The sequence below is a fragment of the Myotis daubentonii genome, chromosome 16 (genome assembly GCF_963259705.1).
Source record: "Myotis daubentonii chromosome 16, mMyoDau2.1, whole genome shotgun sequence".
Classification (NCBI taxonomy): domain Eukaryota; kingdom Metazoa; phylum Chordata; class Mammalia; order Chiroptera; family Vespertilionidae; genus Myotis; species Myotis daubentonii.
Genome location: NC_081855.1, coordinates 41,276,238 through 41,297,770, shown reverse-complemented (window position 1 = coordinate 41,297,770; position 21,533 = coordinate 41,276,238). Strand labels below are relative to the sequence as shown.

Below are 21,533 nucleotides of genomic sequence, written 5' to 3'. Positions count from 1 at the left end.
TAATCCTTCCTTCCAATACTCTATGAACAGACCTGCTATATCTCAATTACCCTTTAAGCAAGGTTTTCAGATTCATTCTTTGGCAAGCTGACTTCGAAACCACTGAAAACAAACACATGACTCTTTCCAAACACTAATTCCGTAATTCACTTGTGATTTTCATTCTTGCCAATCAGATTTGGAGATTCCAAAGGGAGAAGGGGAGGACGAAGGGAAGAAAAGGGAAGAGAAGGACGAAGGGAAGAAAAACGGATTCATTTAAGAATTTAAATTATTGAATCTTTTTTATTACTTGACCTACCATTAAGACAATCTATAACAAAAAGAATAGAGTATATTAGCACACACAGTATAATCAGACTAGTAACCAGGAAACAATACAAAATGGTCCTTTGGCCATCTATACTTTCTAGAGCAATAGATCTGAGAAATTCACTTACCAAGTCCAGAAATGATGACTTCTAAAGTCTTGATTATCAACTAAGACAAACTATGCCATCGTGATATCTCACATATACTCAGATTGCACAAAGATAAAGCTTTAAATGTGTTAATTTTTAAATTTAGACTTAAAATTTCTTAGTTTAAAAACTACAAAAGGGAGTAAACAGCAAGCCAAATTATTTAAGAGCAAAATTCATTTAGGAAGCATTATATGTGAACATGATTATTATATACAGATATGAAACTGCAATTTATGGCATTCTAAATAATTCACTCAAGTACAGTTTTGGCATTTAAACAAAGATCAAATCAAGCTTTACGCTAATAAGAATGTAATTTTTATTTTTAATTTTTTAAATATAAAAGGTAGCTAAACACAACATATAGATCAGAAACCCTCACTTAATACAGATTTTGAAACATAAAAAATTTGTAATAAGGTGGCTTTCTATCCCACACTAAAAGGTAAATAAAACCTCTTTCCCAGATTTATACTTCAAACTTAGTAACAACCTAAAAACTGCTCAAATCTATCAAAAAAATCTACCATGACCAATTTGCCTTTTAAATGGCCTGGGAAAGGGTAGGAGAAAGGATTAGTAATCAGAGCCAGTTGCATACAAATGGAAAAATGCTTGCAGTCACTCCCAAGTATAACCCTACATTACATATAAATCACGATGAAAATAAAAGTGCCCACATTACAGAACTGAGAGATTTTGTTTAAAAAAATAACATAATAAAAATAAACTGTTGGGTATCATTGGTGCACATGGAATAATGTAACACATAAAGTTGATAAGGCTGGAAAATACTGAAACACAGTTAAGACGCAAAACACAAGCTTACTTTAAAAGAACAAAACATCTGCCAGAGAATAAAGCTAGATAGGAAAGCAGAACTTTTCAGCAGGACGGCCTTTGAGACCAATTTGCAACAACACAGGCACACCCCACCCCACCCCCACCCACCATAAATTCTAGTTGATGTAAAAAGGAGGGGAAAACGTCAAACCAAAGTAAAAAACTTCTCCCCAAAATCTCTTGCCCCAGTGAATTTAGTGGGGCAAAGTTCCCAACAATGAACTCTCCACCTGGCATTTCTTCTTTTAGCAACATCACCTCCGTCTTTGTTATGACTTTTGCTCCATATATTCTATCTATTCCCAGCAATCCAATCTCCTGGAATCAACTGAAAGATGTACACTAACCAAAAGCTCTAAGCCAACAACCAAGAGTGGAGACCTGGAATTCTCATTCTCAATTCAGCATCTCATGATCAACATTTGGCACTAGCTGGATCAATAAACGTCTATTCAGAATTTCTGAGCTGAGGCAGATGTAGTTAAATCATAATTAGTATTTGCAGCCTATGATTTAGTTTCAAACTCAAAGGCAGGTATGAATAGCTACACCTAAATGTATTTCAGAACTGGAGAGGAAACAGTAACAAGATACAATCAATACCAGGCAAATTCGCTTGACAAACATAAATTCTGGTTAAAAGGAAGAAGAAAACATAACAGATCATATCCATCTGATAACTAGAAAAAAATGGGTATTTTCCCACTCTTAATCTAGTTTAAACACAGGCAGATATCTTTCTAAGATTTTTTCTATATCAGTTTTCCTAATCCTTAGAGCTTAATGAGAAACCATTTAGTCTATAAAGAAATACAGCATAAATGGCCACAGTCTAAAATAGGCTTATGATAATTAGAAAATTATATCACTTAAAAAAACATCTTGCACTGTTACAACATTACTCCATGGTAATTATTTGGTGCAGGGATCTGCCCTCACCAAAAAGCATGGCACGTATTGCCAGGTGGAATACTAACACTGCACAAAGAGAAGCAGTAACAGCAAAGTCTCCATAGAACTCTCTATTTATTTAACTGTGTAGGAGCATTCAGTTAATGCTCCAAATTAAAAACAGTGCAATAAAAGCAACTTTAATATAAACAGACAAGAAGCTGCAATGCCAGTGGCCATGTGGTGCTGCAAATAGGGAAAATAAAGCAGTGTGCGAGTGAGGCATGGATTGGGGAGGTGAAAAGGGAGGCACACGAGGCAGATTTCAGACAGACAGTGACACAAAACTATTGTACTGCTGGATGTTTCGTTTGAGGATATCTGAGCACGGGCCAAGAACACGTTCAAATCTAGGTCGGTCCAGCTTAACGCACTTCAAAGGGCCACGAGCCACCACCGTGGCAGCTCGGGGACGATTCATCAGTAGTGCTATTTCACCTGGAGAAGGGAGAAAGAGGAGTAAGAGGAGGCTAACTTCTATGAGGAACATTTTCTTAGATGTGCATTTCTGAGAAAGAAAACAAATATGTATTTCTCTTAATAACTTAATACAGGCCACATCAAATCTGTACTTAAAAAACAACTGATCATGCCGAAACCGGTTTGGCTCAGTGGATAGAGCGTCGGCCTGCGGACTGAAAGGTCCCAGGTTCGATTCCGGTCAAGGGCATGTACCTGGGTTGCGGGCATATCCCCAGAAGGAGATGTGCAGGAGGCAGCTGATCGATGTTTCTCTCTCATCGATGTTTCTAACTCTCTCTCTCTCTCCCTTCCTCTCTGTAAAAAATCAATAAAATATATTAAAAAAAAAACACAACTGATCGGCCCAGGCGGCATGGCTCAGTGGTTGAGCATTGACCTATGAACCAAGATGTCATGGTTCGATTCCTGGTCAGGACACATGGGTTGTGGGCTCGATCCAGTGTGGGGCGTGCAGGAGGCAGCCAACCAATGATTCTCTCTCATCATTGATGTTTCTTTCTCCCTCTCCCTTCCTCTCTGATATTAATAAATATATATTTTTAAAAAGTATTTTTTAAAAAACCAACTGAATGATGAGACAATCAATAACTTACTTATTAACTGAGTAAAGGTCAAAATCTCACACTAGTTCTCTGAGAGGCAAAAAAAAAGATTGCAATCTATATATATATAAGCCTAAGTGACCATTTGACTGGTAACTATGATGTGCATTGACCACCAGGGGGCAGACGCTCAGCTCACAGGCATGGAAACATGGACTGATGAGTCTCAAAGGGAAGGGGAGAGGGCGGGAAGAGATTAACCAAAGATCTTATATGCATACTAGAAGCACGGTGGGGTACCTCGGCCTGGCCTGTGGGGACCGGGCTGAAATCAGCAGTCCAACATCCCCCAAGGGTTCCCGGATTGTGAGAGGGCGCAGGCCGGGCCGAGGGACCCACCTGTGCACAAATCCGTGCATCGGGCCTCTAGTTAAAGAATAAAATTCCTGGGTATTGGCACCAAATCTCCCTCTCTCCCCCCAAAAAATAAAAAAATTAAATTCAGGAGAATAAAAGACAAATTATGAGACTACGATATTGCACTTAAAGGTGACTTAAAGAAACGATATTATTTATTGTGAGGAAATCTACGTACCAAAATAATCAGAAGGCCCCAATCTTCCCACTTCAACAAACTCTTCGTTTTCTGATCTACGCTGTAGCACAGCAGCTGACCCCTGTAATAAAATCACCAAGAAGCAAAACACAAATTTTCAAATTTAGGGTTACATTTTTTTTTTTTAATTTTGTTTTATTACTTAAAGTATTACAAAGAGTATTACATATGTCTCCTTCCCCCCCACCCCTCCCCTTGACATTCCCCTGGACTCCCCTACCCCCAGGTGACATTTTTATATACTATTCAATTTTAGCTACTCTGAAAAAGAAAATTTCATGGCTATTTAAAATCCTGTGTGTTCGTATGACAAAAGCTGACTAAACAGAGTAACTGCATGAGCTTAATTCCTATTTACCCAGCAGCCTCTGATAGGGGGCCCTTCTCATCAAGCTAAGGTGCTTGGGTAACTTGAAGGGTTCACACAGATTAGTAAACTACGGGAGGCAGGAAGGGGGTGATCTAACTTTGCTACCTGTTTTTATAGGTAAATTTCATAGGAACAATACACCAATTTACTTATAGTGTCTGCAGCTGCTCCTGCACTATGGCGATGGAAACTCTAGGGCTCACAGAGCCTAACTTACTTATCTGGCGCTGTACAGAAAGAGTCCCTTGATCCCCTTCACCACACCCCCAGGTTAAATAAAACCAATTAGCATCTACTGAGCCACATTCATAGAAAATATACTTTTTGGATCTACTTGTCAGTGGAGAGTATCTGCTATACGTTCCCACACGTTGTGAAGCTATAAAACATAGTAACTTTTAGAAGTTAAACCCTTGCCTTTGATCTTTGGTTGCCAAATGGCCCAAACACATAATTTTATTTATTTATTTATTTATTTATTTATTTATTTATTAATATATATATTTTGTTTTATTGCTTAAAGTATTATAAGGAGTATTACATATGTCTCCTTTCTTTCCCCCTTGACATTCCCCCGGCCTCCCCCAAACACATATTTTAACAAAGATGGTGCAGAATCATTATAGTTGGCTATGTTGATAGCTTGTTTGGCTTGCATAAGGGAGATTAATTTCAGCAGGCCAGAATTGGGCAACCAGAGCCCTTCCAGAATTCTGACTCAAACACATTTAAAATGTGGTGGTCTGATAGAAAAACAACAACTGCATTCCAAGATGAAAGGCAAGTTTTACATAAAACTGTCAGATATTCTTTAAACCTAAGGGTGTAAATAAGAATTAACCTTTTTTCTCTTATAGTGTACAACTTCTAATAGTATCAAACGCAAAGTCCTTTACCTCTAAGATAATGAAGAACTCATCCCCTGGTTCTCCCTGCACCACAATCTTCTGCCCATCTTCAAACTGGACTGGTTCCAATGCATCAGCTACTGTGAGGCGTTCCCACTTGTCCAAGGATTCTGAAAAGTAAGAATTACAAGAATTTCTCAAAATTCAGTATTGTTAACAACTTCAAAACAAAAAGTATAAAGAGAATCAACCACATAGCCATGCCCATTCAATACTCGGTGAGTGTCTCACATGAAACATGGTGCCTGTCTTCAATTACCTCTAGTCTCAGCAAGATCCTCCGATTACTCATAGATAACCCTTAGGTCTTTACTTCAGCAGCCCCAGTGACCAGGTTAATTTAGACCAAATGCACCCAATGGTAAAGGAATTGAAAATGTAATCATTTTGTATTCCTAAAGACTGCCATCACCCAAAAGTAATAAGGAGTGTCACCATCCGTATTATTCCAGAGGTTTATAGAAGTCATTTATCTATTTAAATCCTCAGTTGAATTAACTTATCAAAGTAACAAGAAGTAGAAAATAGTTTGACCTTTGGAACAAAAGTTAACACCCAAGACACTAAGCAAATGTAATCATTTCAGATAAAGGACAAATAAGGTGGTGGGAGGGTGGAAATCAATTCACAATAACAAAACATGGCAGAAGGCATCCCACCTTATAGAAACTGCCATTTACCCTCTCAATGGTTGTAGCAACACATAGACATACCTCCAAAATTTCAACAAAACTTGCAGCATTTTTTCAGAGAAAGCATATAACACCTCATCTTTCTACAGAGGAAATACATTCTTGGAAATCTTTCCTTAACCAATAAACTCACTGATGGAGCAACAGAGACAGACATCACAGGAGGAACAAGTATAAATGTCCAGAGTCAGGAAGAGGACACTCAGCCCTTCTGTCTCTCCAGGAGAAGGGAGTAGCACATATTCCAGAAAGCTTCTCCCAGCTCCAATCTTTTCTAAGGTTTGTCATATACTACCAAGTTAAGCAAACTTTAAAATTGCTTCTCGGTACACTTTAACTCTGTATTCCATGTGCTTTATGTTACTATTAGTAAAAACAGAATAGATAACTAGAGTAGTTTTTATGAAATACAATAGATACTGCTTAAGAACAGCTAACACTTCAACTTAATAATTCTCTATGCCATCTTCCAAAACTCACCTAAAATAGACACTTTACTAAGAAACTCCTCATACATCTTCCGCTTTCTCAGGGTGCTTCCCTATAAAAATACACACATAGACAAAAACAAAAAAAACAACATGTCAAAAAATGTGTAATTATCAAATAATGCTGTGGAAGAATAAATACTAAGTTTTAAGTAAATTAAGAGAGAGAGGAAGAAAAGTCACAGCTTGCTGCTTCTGCTTCTTGATACATGGTTCTTTTTCTTCATGTGACTATAGCTGAATATATTTCCAGCTTAGGGTTGTTCCCCATAACGCCAATCCTCCACGGAAGGAAAAAAAATAAAACTGCTACCACTTACAGCCCTCTCCCCACCCCCCAAAAGTGCTCAACTGTCTTATCTGCAACGTTTGTTAAATATATATAGGGAGGAAAAAGGGGAACAACACAGTACCCTACAATAAACATTCCTTACACAATTGCCTTGGCAATTTATATACTTTATAAAGATTGATATATACACACACATCTATACCCCAAATACAGAAAATTTTCAAAGTACATCTAACTGCATATTGTCAAATAGCCAGATAGGCTCTGCACAAATTTAGAAAACCATTCAAGGTGACTAATGCCGTCATCTGGGACTTAAACATCCAAAGCTACTCTATTAATTTGCCACAAAGTTCTCAAAAAGTCTGACTACACCATCAGAATGTTCCAAAGGTTTTGTTATTTTGTTTATTCCTTTAGTGAGAGGGAACATGACATTTTCATTACCGATAACCCACTTTCAGTTTAGGGAGCTGATTCCTTCTGAATGGCCTTATAGAACTTTATGCACTTAGAAGCAGCAGCTATCAGACTATCTATGACGTGTAAAGAGTGGGCAAGTGAAGATGTGCCTCTCAGCAAGTGGAGAGAATTACAAAGGTAAGCTGACCATTTCATACACACTACATTGTTCCCCATGTTATTCCTGGTCAAACTTTTGTTCTAAAAGTTGACTGTCTCAAATGGTACAATGAATAGTGCTAACCTGGGCTCAATGCAAAGCACTCAATCATTAAAAGTAATATTCTCATTTTAATTTGGTGATATTATTCAATTTAAACATTAGTTACATGGACAGGTAGTCTAAATCACATTTCAAAAACCATTGTCTTACCATAAGGATTCTTCTATAGCTGTCTCGGTCAATACCCCACAATTTCACATTTGTCTTAGCTTTGACAGTGGCTGCTCGAGGTGTTCCATAAATCAAAGCAAGTTCTCCAAAGCTTCCTCCTTCCCCAACACTGGTTGCCCATTCATTGTTGACATAGACCTAAAATGCATATGACAATTGCTTTTTTCCTAAATACACAAATATCTAAGTATTAAAAACAGGCAAACCTTTTTTAGGAGTCAGAATCCTGAACTTGTTTTAAAATAGAATATACTATGTTTTCAATACATAGCAGAGCAAAATACTTGACTTCTGACAATGAGTTCAGTTCAGAGTGTCTGTGATTTACCTGGTTTAATCATCTGATAAGAAAAAAGTACTCACTCAACTGATGATCAGGGCAGAAAGATGAAGCAAGCATTAATAAAAACCATACACATTTACAGAGTATTGTGCTGAGCACTGTGCTAATAAGCATTTCACTTGCATAAGGCACTGAGTTTTCTAATAATCCTGAGAACAATGCCATTAGTATCTCATTTCATTTATGAACAAAACTTACAGAATCAAAAAAGTTGTACCAAGTCTCATTACTAATGACGGGGTCTAGAGTCTCCCTTACACTGTCTTACTCCACAGCACACATGCACGACTTAACCATTACTCCAGCAAAAGTTCTGAACTGCATGTCTACCTAAAGAAAATTACCTTTAAAAAGTTTGTGTCATTAAAATATTTGGCAAAAGTACTGATGGAATTAACATACAAAGGCTGTAACAGTCCTTCAGAAACTCTTAGAAGCAATATATATCAATACACTGACTTTTAAAATTATCAACATATTTTTGCTCTTATTAAATCTTACATCCATCTCTCCTTGATCAATCACATAGAAGTTATCCCCTTCATCACCTAAAGGAGAGGAGAATAAAAAGTTAGAAGCATTTTACAAATTAAAGAAACACAAAACAAACTATGAAGTTAATGTGAAATAAACTTATTTCCAGTTCTACTATGAGAGAAGAGTGTGTGTTATAAATTAACACACTCTTTCAAGGGGATAAAGTCCAGTAACATATTTTAAAAATCATAAAATTGATCAAATTTTCAGTCATCTCATAATGAAATATACCTCTGAAAAATAACTTCAAAAACAGCCATTGTGTGTGTGCAAAAATATTAACTGCCTATTATTTATAACAACATAAGAACCCAAATAAGTAATAAAATATCAGGCTGTCAAAAATAGGAAAATATATGGATCATAAAGATCCACAAAGATATCAAGAGTACATAAGAAAGGCAAAAGGTGGGGAGGGACCCAAAAGAATAGATCCATCTTAGTATATGTGGGCAAAAAGGTAAGAATCATTAGAAGGTATAAAACCTCATAAATAGAGAACTACATGATGGAGAAAATAGTTATGCTTATTTCCTACTTTATTTTATATGTGATTAATAATATGAAGGGTAGCCCTAACCGGTTTGGCTCAGTGCATAGAGCGTCAGTCTGCAGACTGAAAGGTCCCAGGTTCGATTCCGGTCAAGGGCATGTACCTTGGTTGTGGGCACATCCCCAGTAGGGGCTGTGCAGGAGGCAGCTGATCGATGTTTCTCTCTCTCACCGGTGTTTCTCTCTATCCCTCTCCCTTCCTCTCTGTAAAAAAAAAAAAAAAAAATTTATATATATATATATATATATATATATATATATATATAGAGAGAGAGAGAGAGAGAGAGAGAGAGAGAGAGAGAGAGAAGGAGGGAAGGAGGGAGGGAGAGAGGGAGAGAGGGAGGGAGGGAGGGAGGGGTAGAGGTATGTTTTAAAAATATGAAGGATATATGATTCTGAAATTCCATACATCCAAAATAAAAAATGCAGGAATTTCCTTTAACAGTTACTACAAACAAAATTGTATCAGATGGTAGGGAAATATGAATCCCTTAGGGAAAGTGTGCCTTTTAGCTGAGTCAATTTTAATTTTCAAAAGAAATAAAAAAGTTTAGTAGTTTAACAAAAGGAAACTGGTAGGGTAAAAGAGAAAAACAAACTTCCGTATTAAAAACCCTCCAATCTGGCCTCCTCTCCCAGAGTAACACTGCAGGCCACAACAGCAGAGCCCTTACCTTGCTGAATAACAGTCTCTCCAGCAATAAAGGAAAGCGGAAACATGGCATCAAAAATATCACTGCAAGGGACAGAAGGCCTTGTGTTACATTTCATGCACCTCTTCTGTGGATTTCAAGCATTAACCTTAAAATTCAAGCTCCTAGATGTTCAGCAGGGATTGTCATCAAGTGAGTAATGAATATTAAAATGTGCAACGATGATGAGACTAGTTTGGGACTACAGCTATACAGGAAAAGAGCATATAACAAAGAACCTGTACCTACCTTCTCTCATTATCATCAAGATGTGAAAACAGCACATTCTTTTCAATGGCCTTGGCTAACGCAGCCATTGTCTTATAATCTTTTGGTATAACCTAGAATAGAAGGTCAAATGATGATTGCATAAACCAAAAACATTTCATGCTTGCAACCTGCATGTCAAGTAAATGACAAGCTACATGATGGTATTGAAACAAGACTGCTTTAAGTATTTTCAACATAACCCATATATACCACCTTTGGTCCACAAAGTACTCAACAAATACTGACTAATTAATGCCCTTGCGTATAGCCAGACCTGTATTTAAAAGCTGGTATTTGGTTCTCAGTCAGCAACTAAAGAAACAAACTAAAAAACACCTTGACCAAGATCATTATTCTAAGGCAAAGCGAACATTTTATGATAGTCATTTTTTAAATTGTGATCATGTGCCATTAGTTCCACAAGCCTCTTGGCAGAACGATTCTCTTCCCTCTTCAAGCTAATAGCATAACCTGAAATGGCGGGTGGGTTCTAAGGAAGAACCAATCAGGATGATGCTTAGAGGATATAAGGTTAAAAGCCACAACATAAATTACAGGATGCCAAAAAAATTGACACCATGATTCAAGAAAAAAAGGAGTACTGACTCCTTCGACTGCAAAACATCATGGAAAAGAAAACACCCCAAAATGAAATTATTCACTGTTTAATAATCACTTAGTTCTTTTCTCTGATGGCACTGACATCACAGAAATTTGTCCCTCAGTACCCAAGAACACAGGATGGAGCCTGTTTGTGTTTTACTATTCAAAATCATGAATGCATTCATCAAAGAAACTAGAAGATTACCATGTGGGTCCCGAAAACATTGCCCCAAATGTTTAGACATCAAAGCTACCTTTCTAACATATGATGCAGCATCTTCCTCTGTGTAGACTTCAGCGCTGATAGCACCTCGTCGCCTCCGGCCTTTAACCACTGGGTTGGGTGGAGGAGGAGAGATTTCATCCTCTCTCGAATCTCCACGAGTGCTTGCTTTCTGCAGATTCTGAATCTGTTTGGCCTCCTCCTGAAAAAAAAATTTATACATTTACAAAGGAGATCTTTCAGGATGTAAAGTTGGTGTTCTTGAATTTCAAGGATAAGTCACCTCAAATCTCTTCCTCTAACACCAATGTAAAAGTTAAGGGGAAAAGCAAATTCCAAATGGGGGAAAATGGAGTTGAGTTTGAAAAGAAATATTCTGAAACAAGGACTGTTTCTCAGATGATAATAGATGCCATCTTATAATGAACAAAAGTCATCAGTATAAGGACACATAACATGCAAGTAAAAAATTAGATACTTATTATAATAACACTAGAGGCCCTGTGCACGAATTCGTGCACTGGTGGTGGTGGGGGGGGGGTCCCCCTCAGGCTGGCCTACGGGGATCAGGCTGTAACAGGCTCTTTGACCTCCCCTGAGGGGTCTCGGATTGCGAGAGGGTGGTTCTTGGGTGACGCACCCTAAAATCGGGCTCCCGGATGCGTCACCAGAGAACTGCCGCTGACCCAAGTGACCTCAGTTGGGCAGCTCCTGCGTTGAGCGTCTGCCCCCTGGTGGTCAGTGTGTGTCATAGCTATTGGCCAGTTGCTTTAAGCTTATATATATACACACATATATACAACAAGGATTGTAACACACACAACAGCAAAAAACTGCAAAACAAAATCCTGAGGAATTAGGTTTTTAGTATGCTGCTGCACATAGCATAAGACCCCTCCTCCCCAAAATAGAATGTATTCAGGCACTGCAAAGTGATTCAAGAATGTTTAGATTACTGGGTTACTTCCTTCATTCAATAAGCATTTGCTAAATCTGCATGCAAAGTCTACGCTAGGCAAGGGAAATATAAAAACCAATGGAGGGTCCTGAGCCCATGGAATTCATTTCTAACTGGAGTCTCAGAAAAAAACAAATGAAATTATGTGATGATGGTAACCAAGAATTTAAATTAGATCAATATTTCTCCCAGCAGAGCTATAAGCATTCTTTATTATCAGTGTTTACACTTGTAGTTAAATTTTAAAAACTTTTACCTGCTTTTAAGAACATCTTGCTAAACTAATTGACATTAAAAATTGAAATGAACTATTTAACATTCTTATTTATCACATCTAGAGCCTTAAAAAGAAATTCCTCAGGTCTGCAACAAAGAATGAGTTTATTATGCCTGATTTAAACTAAGAATGAAAACACAAGAATGTGTTATCCACTACTTTTCTCATTTGACTCATTCTACATCATTTTTCTAAACCATCTTTCAAATTCAAAATGAAGTTATTAGCATTTACGATTTCAGAAAAGTTTTTGATAAAAATGAAATTGAGGTGGATGCCTATTTTTTCCCCTCTTGCATGGTACTCAGCCCTGACTTTGGCATCAAGCCAATACACACGCAGCAAAATATCCAGAACAGTAACCATCAAGATATTAATGTTAGTTTCTATTAACAGAATCATGCCTGATTTTTACTTTTTTTTTTTTTGAGGAACAGAGGTTTGCTTTATTTTTCTTTGTCTGGATTTTCTAATTTTCAATTAAGAAAACACAATAGGAAAAACATATCACAAAAATAGATTTAATACATTTGTATGTTTGATTACAAATGCATGTACTTCTTGTCTAAATAATCCATTCTATTTCTAAAAATTTATTATAAGATACGCATATATGTGAAATGACATATAAACAAAGTTACTCCTTGTATTGTTTTTAGTAGTAAAACAGTGGAAACAACCAAAATGGTCATTAATGGAATGATTTTAAATAAACTATACTATATCTATGCAGGGAATTGCCACACACACATTTGAAAATAAGAAATTCTTTTACATGTGAATTTGCCTATAAATGCCCATAGGCCAATGAAACAGTGGTTGTATTTAAGGAAGACAACAGAGAAAAGACTTATTGTCACACCCTTTTGTACCTGCAGAATTTGGAACCATATACAAATATACAACTAATTTTTTAAAAAAATACGTTTTTAGAAAATTCACTTCTCTTTTCATTCTGGTAACTGCAGTAATCAGTAAGGTTTTCTGATTCCTTATTAACACAGAACTATAAAACTCAAGTCTCCCCAAAGTTTAAAGACTATAAATGAAAACACAAACTCCATCACCTAAATTTGTCATTGGAATTTCACAAATAACATATCATTTGGAACTGTATTCTATCTAACTGAATTTTTAAGATTATTTTGAAGATAATTTCTTTTAAAATCCTCACTGGAGGAAATTTTTCCATTGATTTTTAGGGAGAGTGAATAGAGGGAAAGACAGAGAGAAATATTGAAGTGAGAGAAACACACATCGACTGGTTGCTTCCTGCAGGAGCCCAGGGCCCAGGCCAATGAGGAGCCCACAACCTAGGTACATTCCCTTGACCGGAATCAATCCCGGGACCCTTCAGTCCACAGTCCGACGCTCTATCCACTAAGCCAAACTGGCTAGGGCAGCACTTTGATTTTAACAATGTTGTATAGATTCTCATCTTTATAGCATCTCAGATATAACCTAATCTTGATGACTCAGAGCCATTATCAATTTCGATTTCTAATTATCCTCGTTCTTGCTGTTGTCATTCTGTCAGTCTCTTCCCACTTCATATATTAAAACAATCCACCCCCTCCCCCCAAACCTTCCCAGACTTACTGGATAATAGCAATACATTCTACTTTTTTATGTTCAGGCTAGAAGGCCTGGTGCATGAAATTCATGCTGGGGGAGGGGGGTCCCCTCAGCCCGGCCTGTGCCCTCTCGCAGTACGGGAGCCCTCAGGAGAGGGTCCTGCCACTGCTGCTGCACTGGCCAGCTGTGAGCCTGCTAGCTGTGAGCCCGGCTCAGGGTTTTTGGCTGAGTAGCACTCCCCGTCGTAGCGCACTGACCACCAGGGGCAGCTCCTGTGTTGAGCGCTGCCCCCTGGTGGTCAGTGTGCATCATAGCGACCAGTAGTTCGGCAGTTTGGTCGATTTGCATATTAGCCTTTTATTATATAGGATAGGATTCTGTCCTGACCACTTAGTGTTTTTAACAATTATTTGTTCCCTCCCTTTCCTTACCAGTCTATTCTTACCTGTATGTAAAGTTACCACCCAACTGACTTGGGGCTTGACCTTATGACTTGCTTTGACCCTGGACCGTTAAGTGGACATGCCATACCATGCCCACTTGTGTGGTCTGACTCTGCCCCACTGAACTTCTGTCCCCTTTGTGCCTTGAGAAGGGCTTGCTCTAACAGTGGCTGCCCTTTCCACTCAGCCCCAGAGTTAAGACATGTGGAGATAAGACAAGATATGCTGAGCTCAGAAGAGCTGCATATGACTGAGAAATAAGAAAGGTCTTTTATATAAACCACTGAAATTTGAGGGTTATATGCTGCTGTAACAATAACTATTACAGTGTACAATCATAACCAAGTTACTTAATCACTCTTAGTTTTATCTGCAACCTCTGTAAATCGGTGATAATCACCTAACTCACAAATCTGAAATGAGTCTGTATGTAGAGTGCTTCACATAGTATTTGGCACATACACTCAATGGTCGCAGCTATTAAATTCTTCTAACCTATCAGATAGGCAAAGTTCTAAACTATGCATAAAAGGGGACTTGAATTCCAGATGAAGGTCTGAAGTAAAACACAGCAGCTTTCAATAAACGCTGTGAGGGCCTGGCCGGCATGGCTTAGTGGTTGAGCATCGACCTATGAACCAGGAGGTCACAGTTTCAATTCCTGGTCAGGGCATATATGCCCCAGCTGTAGGCTCAATCCCCAGTGTGCGCAAGCAGGAGGCAGCCAATCAATGAATCTCATCACTGATGTTTCATGCTCTCTCTCCCTTCCTCTCTGAAGTCAATTAAAAATATATTAAAATTAAAAATAAAATAAACGCTGTGAAAGTTTTTGGTGCACTGAACAGTTGATGATACCAGAAACATGACCCTTGGTTAACACAAGGAAGGTGAGAAGAATGTTGACTGTATTTTCAGACATCTAAAACTAACACCTAATGTGCAGAACAACTGACCTATTAAAAAATTGAAAATCTACTTACTTAAAATTAAAAGCCCTGGCTAAAGAAATGTATGCAAGTGAACAAAGACCCTTGCATTATAGGAAAAGTTTAAGCTGTGACCTTCAGTAAGAGGTAAAGAAGCCAACACACATTGAATCTAAAAATCCCACCCGCAAAGAAGCTAACGATGATTTCTTGCCTTCCCCTTTGATAGTGCTTAATCAGTGCTATTTAAGTACAAGCTTTGAAACCAGCACTGTACATTCAACACTTCCTGTAAAAAGACACATAGTGTCTCACCAACTTCATCCCCTTGTTGGATGGTTTCTATTGATATACAAAGAGAAGAGGAATCACGTTACAGTGACCCATTTCAGAACCAGATCTCTAGGAACGAACTTTATCGCAAAATGAAAAGCCCACAGCAGCCTGGCTCTAAAGTATCTCACTATTTGGACAGAGCTTAAAGAGAAAATCATGCCCTGGCTGGGTGGCTTATTTGGTTGAAGCATCATCCTGTACACCAAAAGGTTGGTCGGGGTTAAGTACAGGAGGCAATTGATTGAGATATCTCTCTCTCTCTTTCTCACTCTCTTTCTCAAAAAATAAAAAATAAAATAAACATATCCTCAGGTGAGGATTTAAAACACACACACACACACACACACACACACACACACACACACACCCCCACAGACTTTCTACTACAATTCCAAGACAGCAAGGCTACATTCAGAGGGACTGGTTATTTGTTGTTATTGTTAATTATTCTAATTATGATACTAAACACCAATTTTAACAGCTTTTCAAGAAAACAGTAGAAAATGCGAATCATTGAGCCACTGAAATAATTTTTAAAACCTTATTTTACTTCATAAGTTACTGATTAACTGTCCGAATCAATGGGATTTATCATACATATCTCCATTATACAGTTAGATAATGATCATATACCTAAGATACCCTTCTTAACTGGATCATAATCATTATAAACCTTATCAAAACTTCAATACGTGTAATAAGACCTGTAAATTTATCTCACAAATTTACAGGAGCAATTCAAACTACTCAAAACATTTAGGGATCCAGACTTTCTCATTCATCATTTCTTGAGGGAATAATTAAAGCATGGTCTTTGATGCAAAATTATCATTTTGCTTAGAAAAACATATACATATGCTTTAGGCACACTGATACACACACAGTGAGGATAAAAAACCAAAAACTGATTTCACTTTTTTTTAAGAGGAAATGAGTCCTGACCAGGTCTGTAAAGAAAGTACAATCTTGGCAATCATTACCCTTGATCTCTGCTCTACAGTCAATTCATCTGAGATATAGTTTATAAAAAAATGAACTACACTAATCCAGAAGTTCTGATCTACTGGTCACAAACTAGACTCAAATGCTTCATTCACTTGGTTTTAAAAGGTGGGATAAGGCTTATTAAGTTTACTTGCTTTGCTGAGGAAGAAAAAAACATTAACTGCTTTCAAGTACCTTAGAATTCTCATCCCATACACTGCTATACTACTTCTGATCAACTGTATGTAGTCAGTTATTCTATTTAACCAGTTTTATGTATTAATTAAAACAGTTACAAGTTTGGAAACCCTTTGTTTGCCATGTAAAATTAGCATACAGATTTGTTTTCTGGTAAAGCCTACTGACGGCAAAGTTAAAAATTTAAGTGCCTTAACTGCCCCCTTGTTTTGAAATTCTATTTTAGACTTCTTATTTGGTCAGAATTTCTTTTCTTCCAAAAGATACAAATTAGCAACATTCTACAGCATTACGTTTAAGGATTGTCAGGGTCATCTCATCTCCCCACATTTATTTTTACCTTCTCCAACCTCTCGAAGTATTCCCTGAGGAATGCCATAGGTCTCTCTGGTCGAGCAGTGCACAACTGCACAATGGAATCCTTCAGCAGGGCCTGAATGTTGTGCTTCTGCACGTAGAGCTCACATTCCCGGAGGCTGCGCTCCTCCTCAGTGGCTGCAGAGGTGCCAGACGCCATGGTTCTCGTTCTCTACAAGGAAAAAGGCACACATTCGCTTGTGTAAACTATAACGAGCAAATGCCAATTTGGCCTTTAACTTAACAAATTCATTAGGACTGATTCACAAAGGTGTTTTTTCCCCCTCCCTAGGTAGATTTTTATTTTAAGGGAGGCGAGAGCTAAGGAATGCTATGATATGCAGAGAAATAGCATTCTTCCAAGGAAGTATTTCATTCAGTTTCTGCTACAGGACCTAGACTCTGCAGGCAGCAACAGTGAGAGCAATAACCTCAGCTCCAGGGAGGAAGTGTGAGCCACCATCCCCTGCAGAGGCGGGGCGCTGAGGAGTCAGGCCCTGTGGGAATTTCATTCAGTTCTCCCCCTGCAAAAAAATCATGATGACGTGGGAAGTGTGTAAGTGGTAAACAGGACAGAGAATTACAAGGGCACACAAGAAGGCTCTAAATGAGAGCAAATAAGCACGATGAAGAACATCTGACATTCCCTATACGAAACTCCTATCTCAAGGGACTGTCCTAATGGCAGCCAGCAAACCACTGGGGCAAAGGATCTGATGAGCCAACTGCTAGAGTAATCAAACAATTTTAAAACACAGAAAGAACCCCAGATGAGACTCTTTTACCAGATTCCAACCCTAATTGATAACACACTTTAAAGCATTGGTAAAAGGGAAAATCCTTAATCGAAGAAAAGAACTTACCAAATAAACTATAAAAGATTTAGACAGGAAAATGTCAAAACATTTTCTTCATCTGGACAGGAAAATATTAAAATACGTTAAATTTTAAACTTACATAAAGATTCAATAGGTAAATTGCATTTAAGGAATTTTAGAGGATTCATACTATCTCGAAATGAAGTAAAATAGAGATATAATAAAAGGTAGCTAACCTTACCTTGGAACTAAAAGCTTAGTTAATTTAACCAACAGATTCATAAACTGTCTTCCTTCTAACTCCGAATTACTAAATAATTGATTAGAAAATAAAAGCCAGGTCTGCTCTGCAATTAAAATCAATACTAATCGGACGTTTCAAAATATAATGCACACAAAACTACTGAAATGAAACGGTACATGTAAAAGCAGGAAGAAATACCAGAATAAAGTGCTACACTATTACTCATGTTATTTTGGTGACTTTCATAAGGGTCAATAAAGAGCAGGTTAATTAACAGGCCACGAAAAAGTGTGCATCTCTCTGACAACATACATTAAAGGATGCAGATAAAGAATCATGCTGCCATTTCAGAAATAAACGGTTAAAAAAAACAACACCCAAAACATCTACTTGAATATGAGTTTATGCTAGACTCTTTTTCAGGTCAATCATATGAACCGAGAATAACCTGCACCAGAATTTTATGCATTTCTGATAATACTGAAGGCCACCAAGAACAATACTAAATCAGATCTCTTCTGCTTCAAAACAGGGATTTCTCCCCCCGCCCCCCCCCCCCCAGGAATATCAATACACGTATTCAATTGACCACAGATATCATTCAAAGATTAATGAGAACTGGGTCTAAACTTTAGATTCTAAAGGAATGAAACTGTTTTTGTTGAAAACAAAGTAATGCACTAAAAAGACCAAAAAGTAGACGCTGGTAATGAGGTAGCTAGCACATGAACAAAAAATGCCCCGATAATAATAGTCATCATGGGAACCCCCGAATATCCACAGTTCACGGTCTTAACATTTTTACCCGAACAGACTTCGGCCCTGTACTGGTGCTTTCAGACTGAAGAGCCCAACAACTCAGCTTCTCCCTCCAAAAACTACGCAACACTTTAAAATGTCAACCGCAGGGTCTCCACGCTCACGTCCTCTTGGCTGGACATTCCAGGTGGGATGAAATGCTAGGGAATGTTTAGAACCCCGGAGAAGGGCTGGCTGATTCAGGCTGCACCCCCTCGGGGCGGCCGGGAGCGCCTCCCGGGAGAACACGCTGGCCTCCTTCCCCCGGCGGGACCGACCGACCCTCGGGAAACCTCTCGGGCACCACACCTCCCTGCGCTGCAGGGGTTAACAGATACCGCGTATTTCCGAGAGAAGGACGGAGGGTGCCCTTCATCCTACTCGATCGGAAGGCCACCGAGGTGGCGACGAGGACTCGGGAGAGGGGAAAAAACAAAACAAAACGGGGGAAGGAGGTGAAAGGGGACAAAATGGAATTTAGGAGCCGGGCTAGAACCGTGATAATCCCGGCCAGGAGGAAAAGCGGCCGCTGGAGACGACGAGGAGAGGACAGTCGAGAGGAAAACAAGACCCGACGGGTCTCCAAGATCCGCCAGAAACGCCGAGGGAAACCATGGCCGAAGCCGGTAAAAACACGAGCTGTTGTCCTTCAAGAAACGAGGGGCGGCGCGCGGGGGCGGAGGCGGCGGGGCGCGTGGGCCGCGGAGGGACAGGGCAGGCCGCGGAGGGCCGGGGGCCGGAGCCACGGGAAGTGGGGGGAGCGCGCGGGCGGAGGGTGGGGGGCGGTGCGGTCGGGGGGCCCCGCACCGGAGCGGACGTCCCGGGGGGCTGGAGGCCTCGGAGGTACAGAATCGGGATCGGAGGCGCGGCCCGGGGCGTGAGGCCTGCGGGGAGGCGCCCGCCGGGGAGGGGCAGGGGGTGCGGCCATCCCCTGCAGGTCGCTCCCCGTGACGCCATCTTGGATCGGTCCAGCGCCCCCCAAACCGGCGCCGGGGCGGCGAAGCTCGCCGCAGCGGGGCCCCTCGTCGAGCGCACTTGCCTGGGGACGCGAGGAGGCGAGCGCGGGGCGGCGGCTGCGAGTCTGCGGCTGGCTGAGCTCGCTCGGCGCTTCCCTCCCAGGCCGGACCTACTCTGCGATAGCGGCTCCGCGGCGGCTCCACCGGAAACGACCCGGCCGCAGCCAATCACCGCTCGGCTACTGACGTCAATGCGCCTCGCTCTGGCCAGAGCCGTCGCCTTGGCAACCTTAAAGGCGCAGCGAGCGGCCCCATTTACTCTGCCGCCCCTTCTAGGAGGACCGCTTCCCCGCCCCTCCTGGTCCTGGAATCCTACCCCTTCTGCTCTTCTTTCCTTCTTAATTCCCCCATTTTCCGCCGCCCTTTTCTCCCGCCTCTTCGCCGTTTCCCCACTCTTTCTAGCCCGGCGCTCCCCTCCTGTTCACCTGTCCCTCCTTACCTGCCCCTCTCGGGATGCTTCAGGGTCCCCTTTCTTCTTCCCGCAGCTCTTGGCTCCCTCTCCGCGCGGCTTTCGGGAGCTCCCTTCTCTCCTCCGGTCCTGTCCTTCCTTTTCCTCTCCTCTCCTTCCTCTCCCAACCCTCACTCCTGCCGCCTCCGCCTTTTCTCTCTCCTTTCAACCCCACGCCCCCGATCCCACCCCCAGCCCACGTGGGGCGTCTCGGATGTCAGGTGGTCGACTCCGCCCCTGCAGGGGAGGACGCGGAGCCCCAGCGGGGAGATTCGTGCAGTTTCCCGGCCCCGAGGAGGCGGCGGCCCCCGCGGATCTGCGGCAGCTGCGCCGCGGGCCGAGCGCGGGCGGATGCCCGGGATGCGCACGCCCGGCCGCGCATCCTGTGCCCCACCAGCGCCGCGCAAGCCTCCGGCCCCGGTCCGCCATCCGGTCCAGGAAACCTGAGCCCGGCCAAGTGTCTGCTTGGCAGATCGGGCTGCTCTCCCCTCCGGGGGTGCTGTCGTCAGTGGAGGCCACGCCGGCCCCGTGGGCACAAGACACTGGAAAGGATGTTGTCAGGGTCCAAGATTGGCCTGAGTCCTTCTAGGACCTGAAATACCACCCCCCCGCCCCCCATTCACGCCCCAGCCCGTGTGGTGAGAAGTACAAAGCGTGCAGATGGGCACCAACGCTCCGTGACCACACAAAAAATCTCAACTGCCCGCAAAAGCTGCACCGATCGAGGATGACTGGGGGAGGGGGAGGGGGAGCGACTTGACTCCTTCAGCCATTTTTTCCCCCCCATCAGCGTATCTGCCCCTGGAGGAAGAAAGGGGGCGCAGGGGGCAGGTTTCTACAAATAAGGTCGCTCAGTGAATACAGAAGTCCCTTGGAGCACACGGATCCTTGGGTCTGACCGGTGCCTGTGGCACTCGCATGGTATATGCCTCCAGGGCTGTAGGTGTAAACACAATGGATTTAAAACCGAATTCAAAGCCCTGCCTGCCCAGGTGGCTCCGTGGTTGAGCACGGACCTATGAACCAGGAGTTCACCGTTGGATTCCGGGGTCAGGGCACATGCCCAGGTTGTGGGCTGGATCCCCAGTGTGGGGTGAACAGGAGGCAGCCGGTCAATGATTCTCTCTCATCATTGATGTTTCTATTTATCTCCCCCCTCTCTGAAATCAATAAAAATATAGATTTTAAAAATTAAGATTGAATGCATAAACTATCTCACTAATAATTTTTATATTGATTCCAGTTTGAAATGGTAATAGTTGGATGTATTACATTAAATGTGATTAAAATCAATTTCACCTTTTTTTGGCTTTTTAAATGTAGCTATTAGACAATTTTTAATTATGTATATTGCTGGTGTTCTATTTCCGTTGGGCAGCACTGATGTAGGAGGCCAACTGCTCCCCTCGCTCCGCCGGGCTATAATA

The 21,533-nt window shown here is 41.0% G+C and overlaps 1 protein-coding gene across 3 annotated transcripts; it reads right to left on the bottom strand.

The window, feature by feature from the left end:
- Positions 1–257: 257 nt before the first annotated feature.
- PRKAR1A (protein kinase cAMP-dependent type I regulatory subunit alpha) lies at positions 258–20,257 on the bottom strand. 3 transcript variants are annotated; one of them, XM_059670120.1, is made up of 12 exons: positions 20,098–20,257; positions 19,682–19,887; positions 16,766–16,954; positions 10,757–10,927; positions 9,879–9,970; positions 9,612–9,673; positions 8,350–8,396; positions 7,485–7,643; positions 6,350–6,410; positions 5,166–5,287; positions 3,879–3,960; positions 258–2,696 (listed from the first exon to the last, which is right to left on the bottom strand). In XM_059670120.1, the coding sequence occupies exons 3-12, from the start codon at positions 16,940–16,942 to the stop codon at positions 2,524–2,526; spliced, it is 1,146 nt and encodes a 381-aa protein (XP_059526103.1). In that variant the 5' UTR covers positions 16,943–16,954; positions 19,682–19,887; positions 20,098–20,257; the 3' UTR covers positions 258–2,523. The 3 variants fall into 3 exon arrangements, with proteins under 3 accessions (XP_059526103.1, XP_059526104.1, XP_059526105.1); XM_059670121.1 differs by lacking the exon at positions 19,682–19,887; XM_059670122.1 differs by lacking the exons at positions 19,682–19,887; positions 20,098–20,257 and adding an exon at positions 17,646–17,697.
- Positions 20,258–21,533: the final 1,276 nt, after the last annotated feature.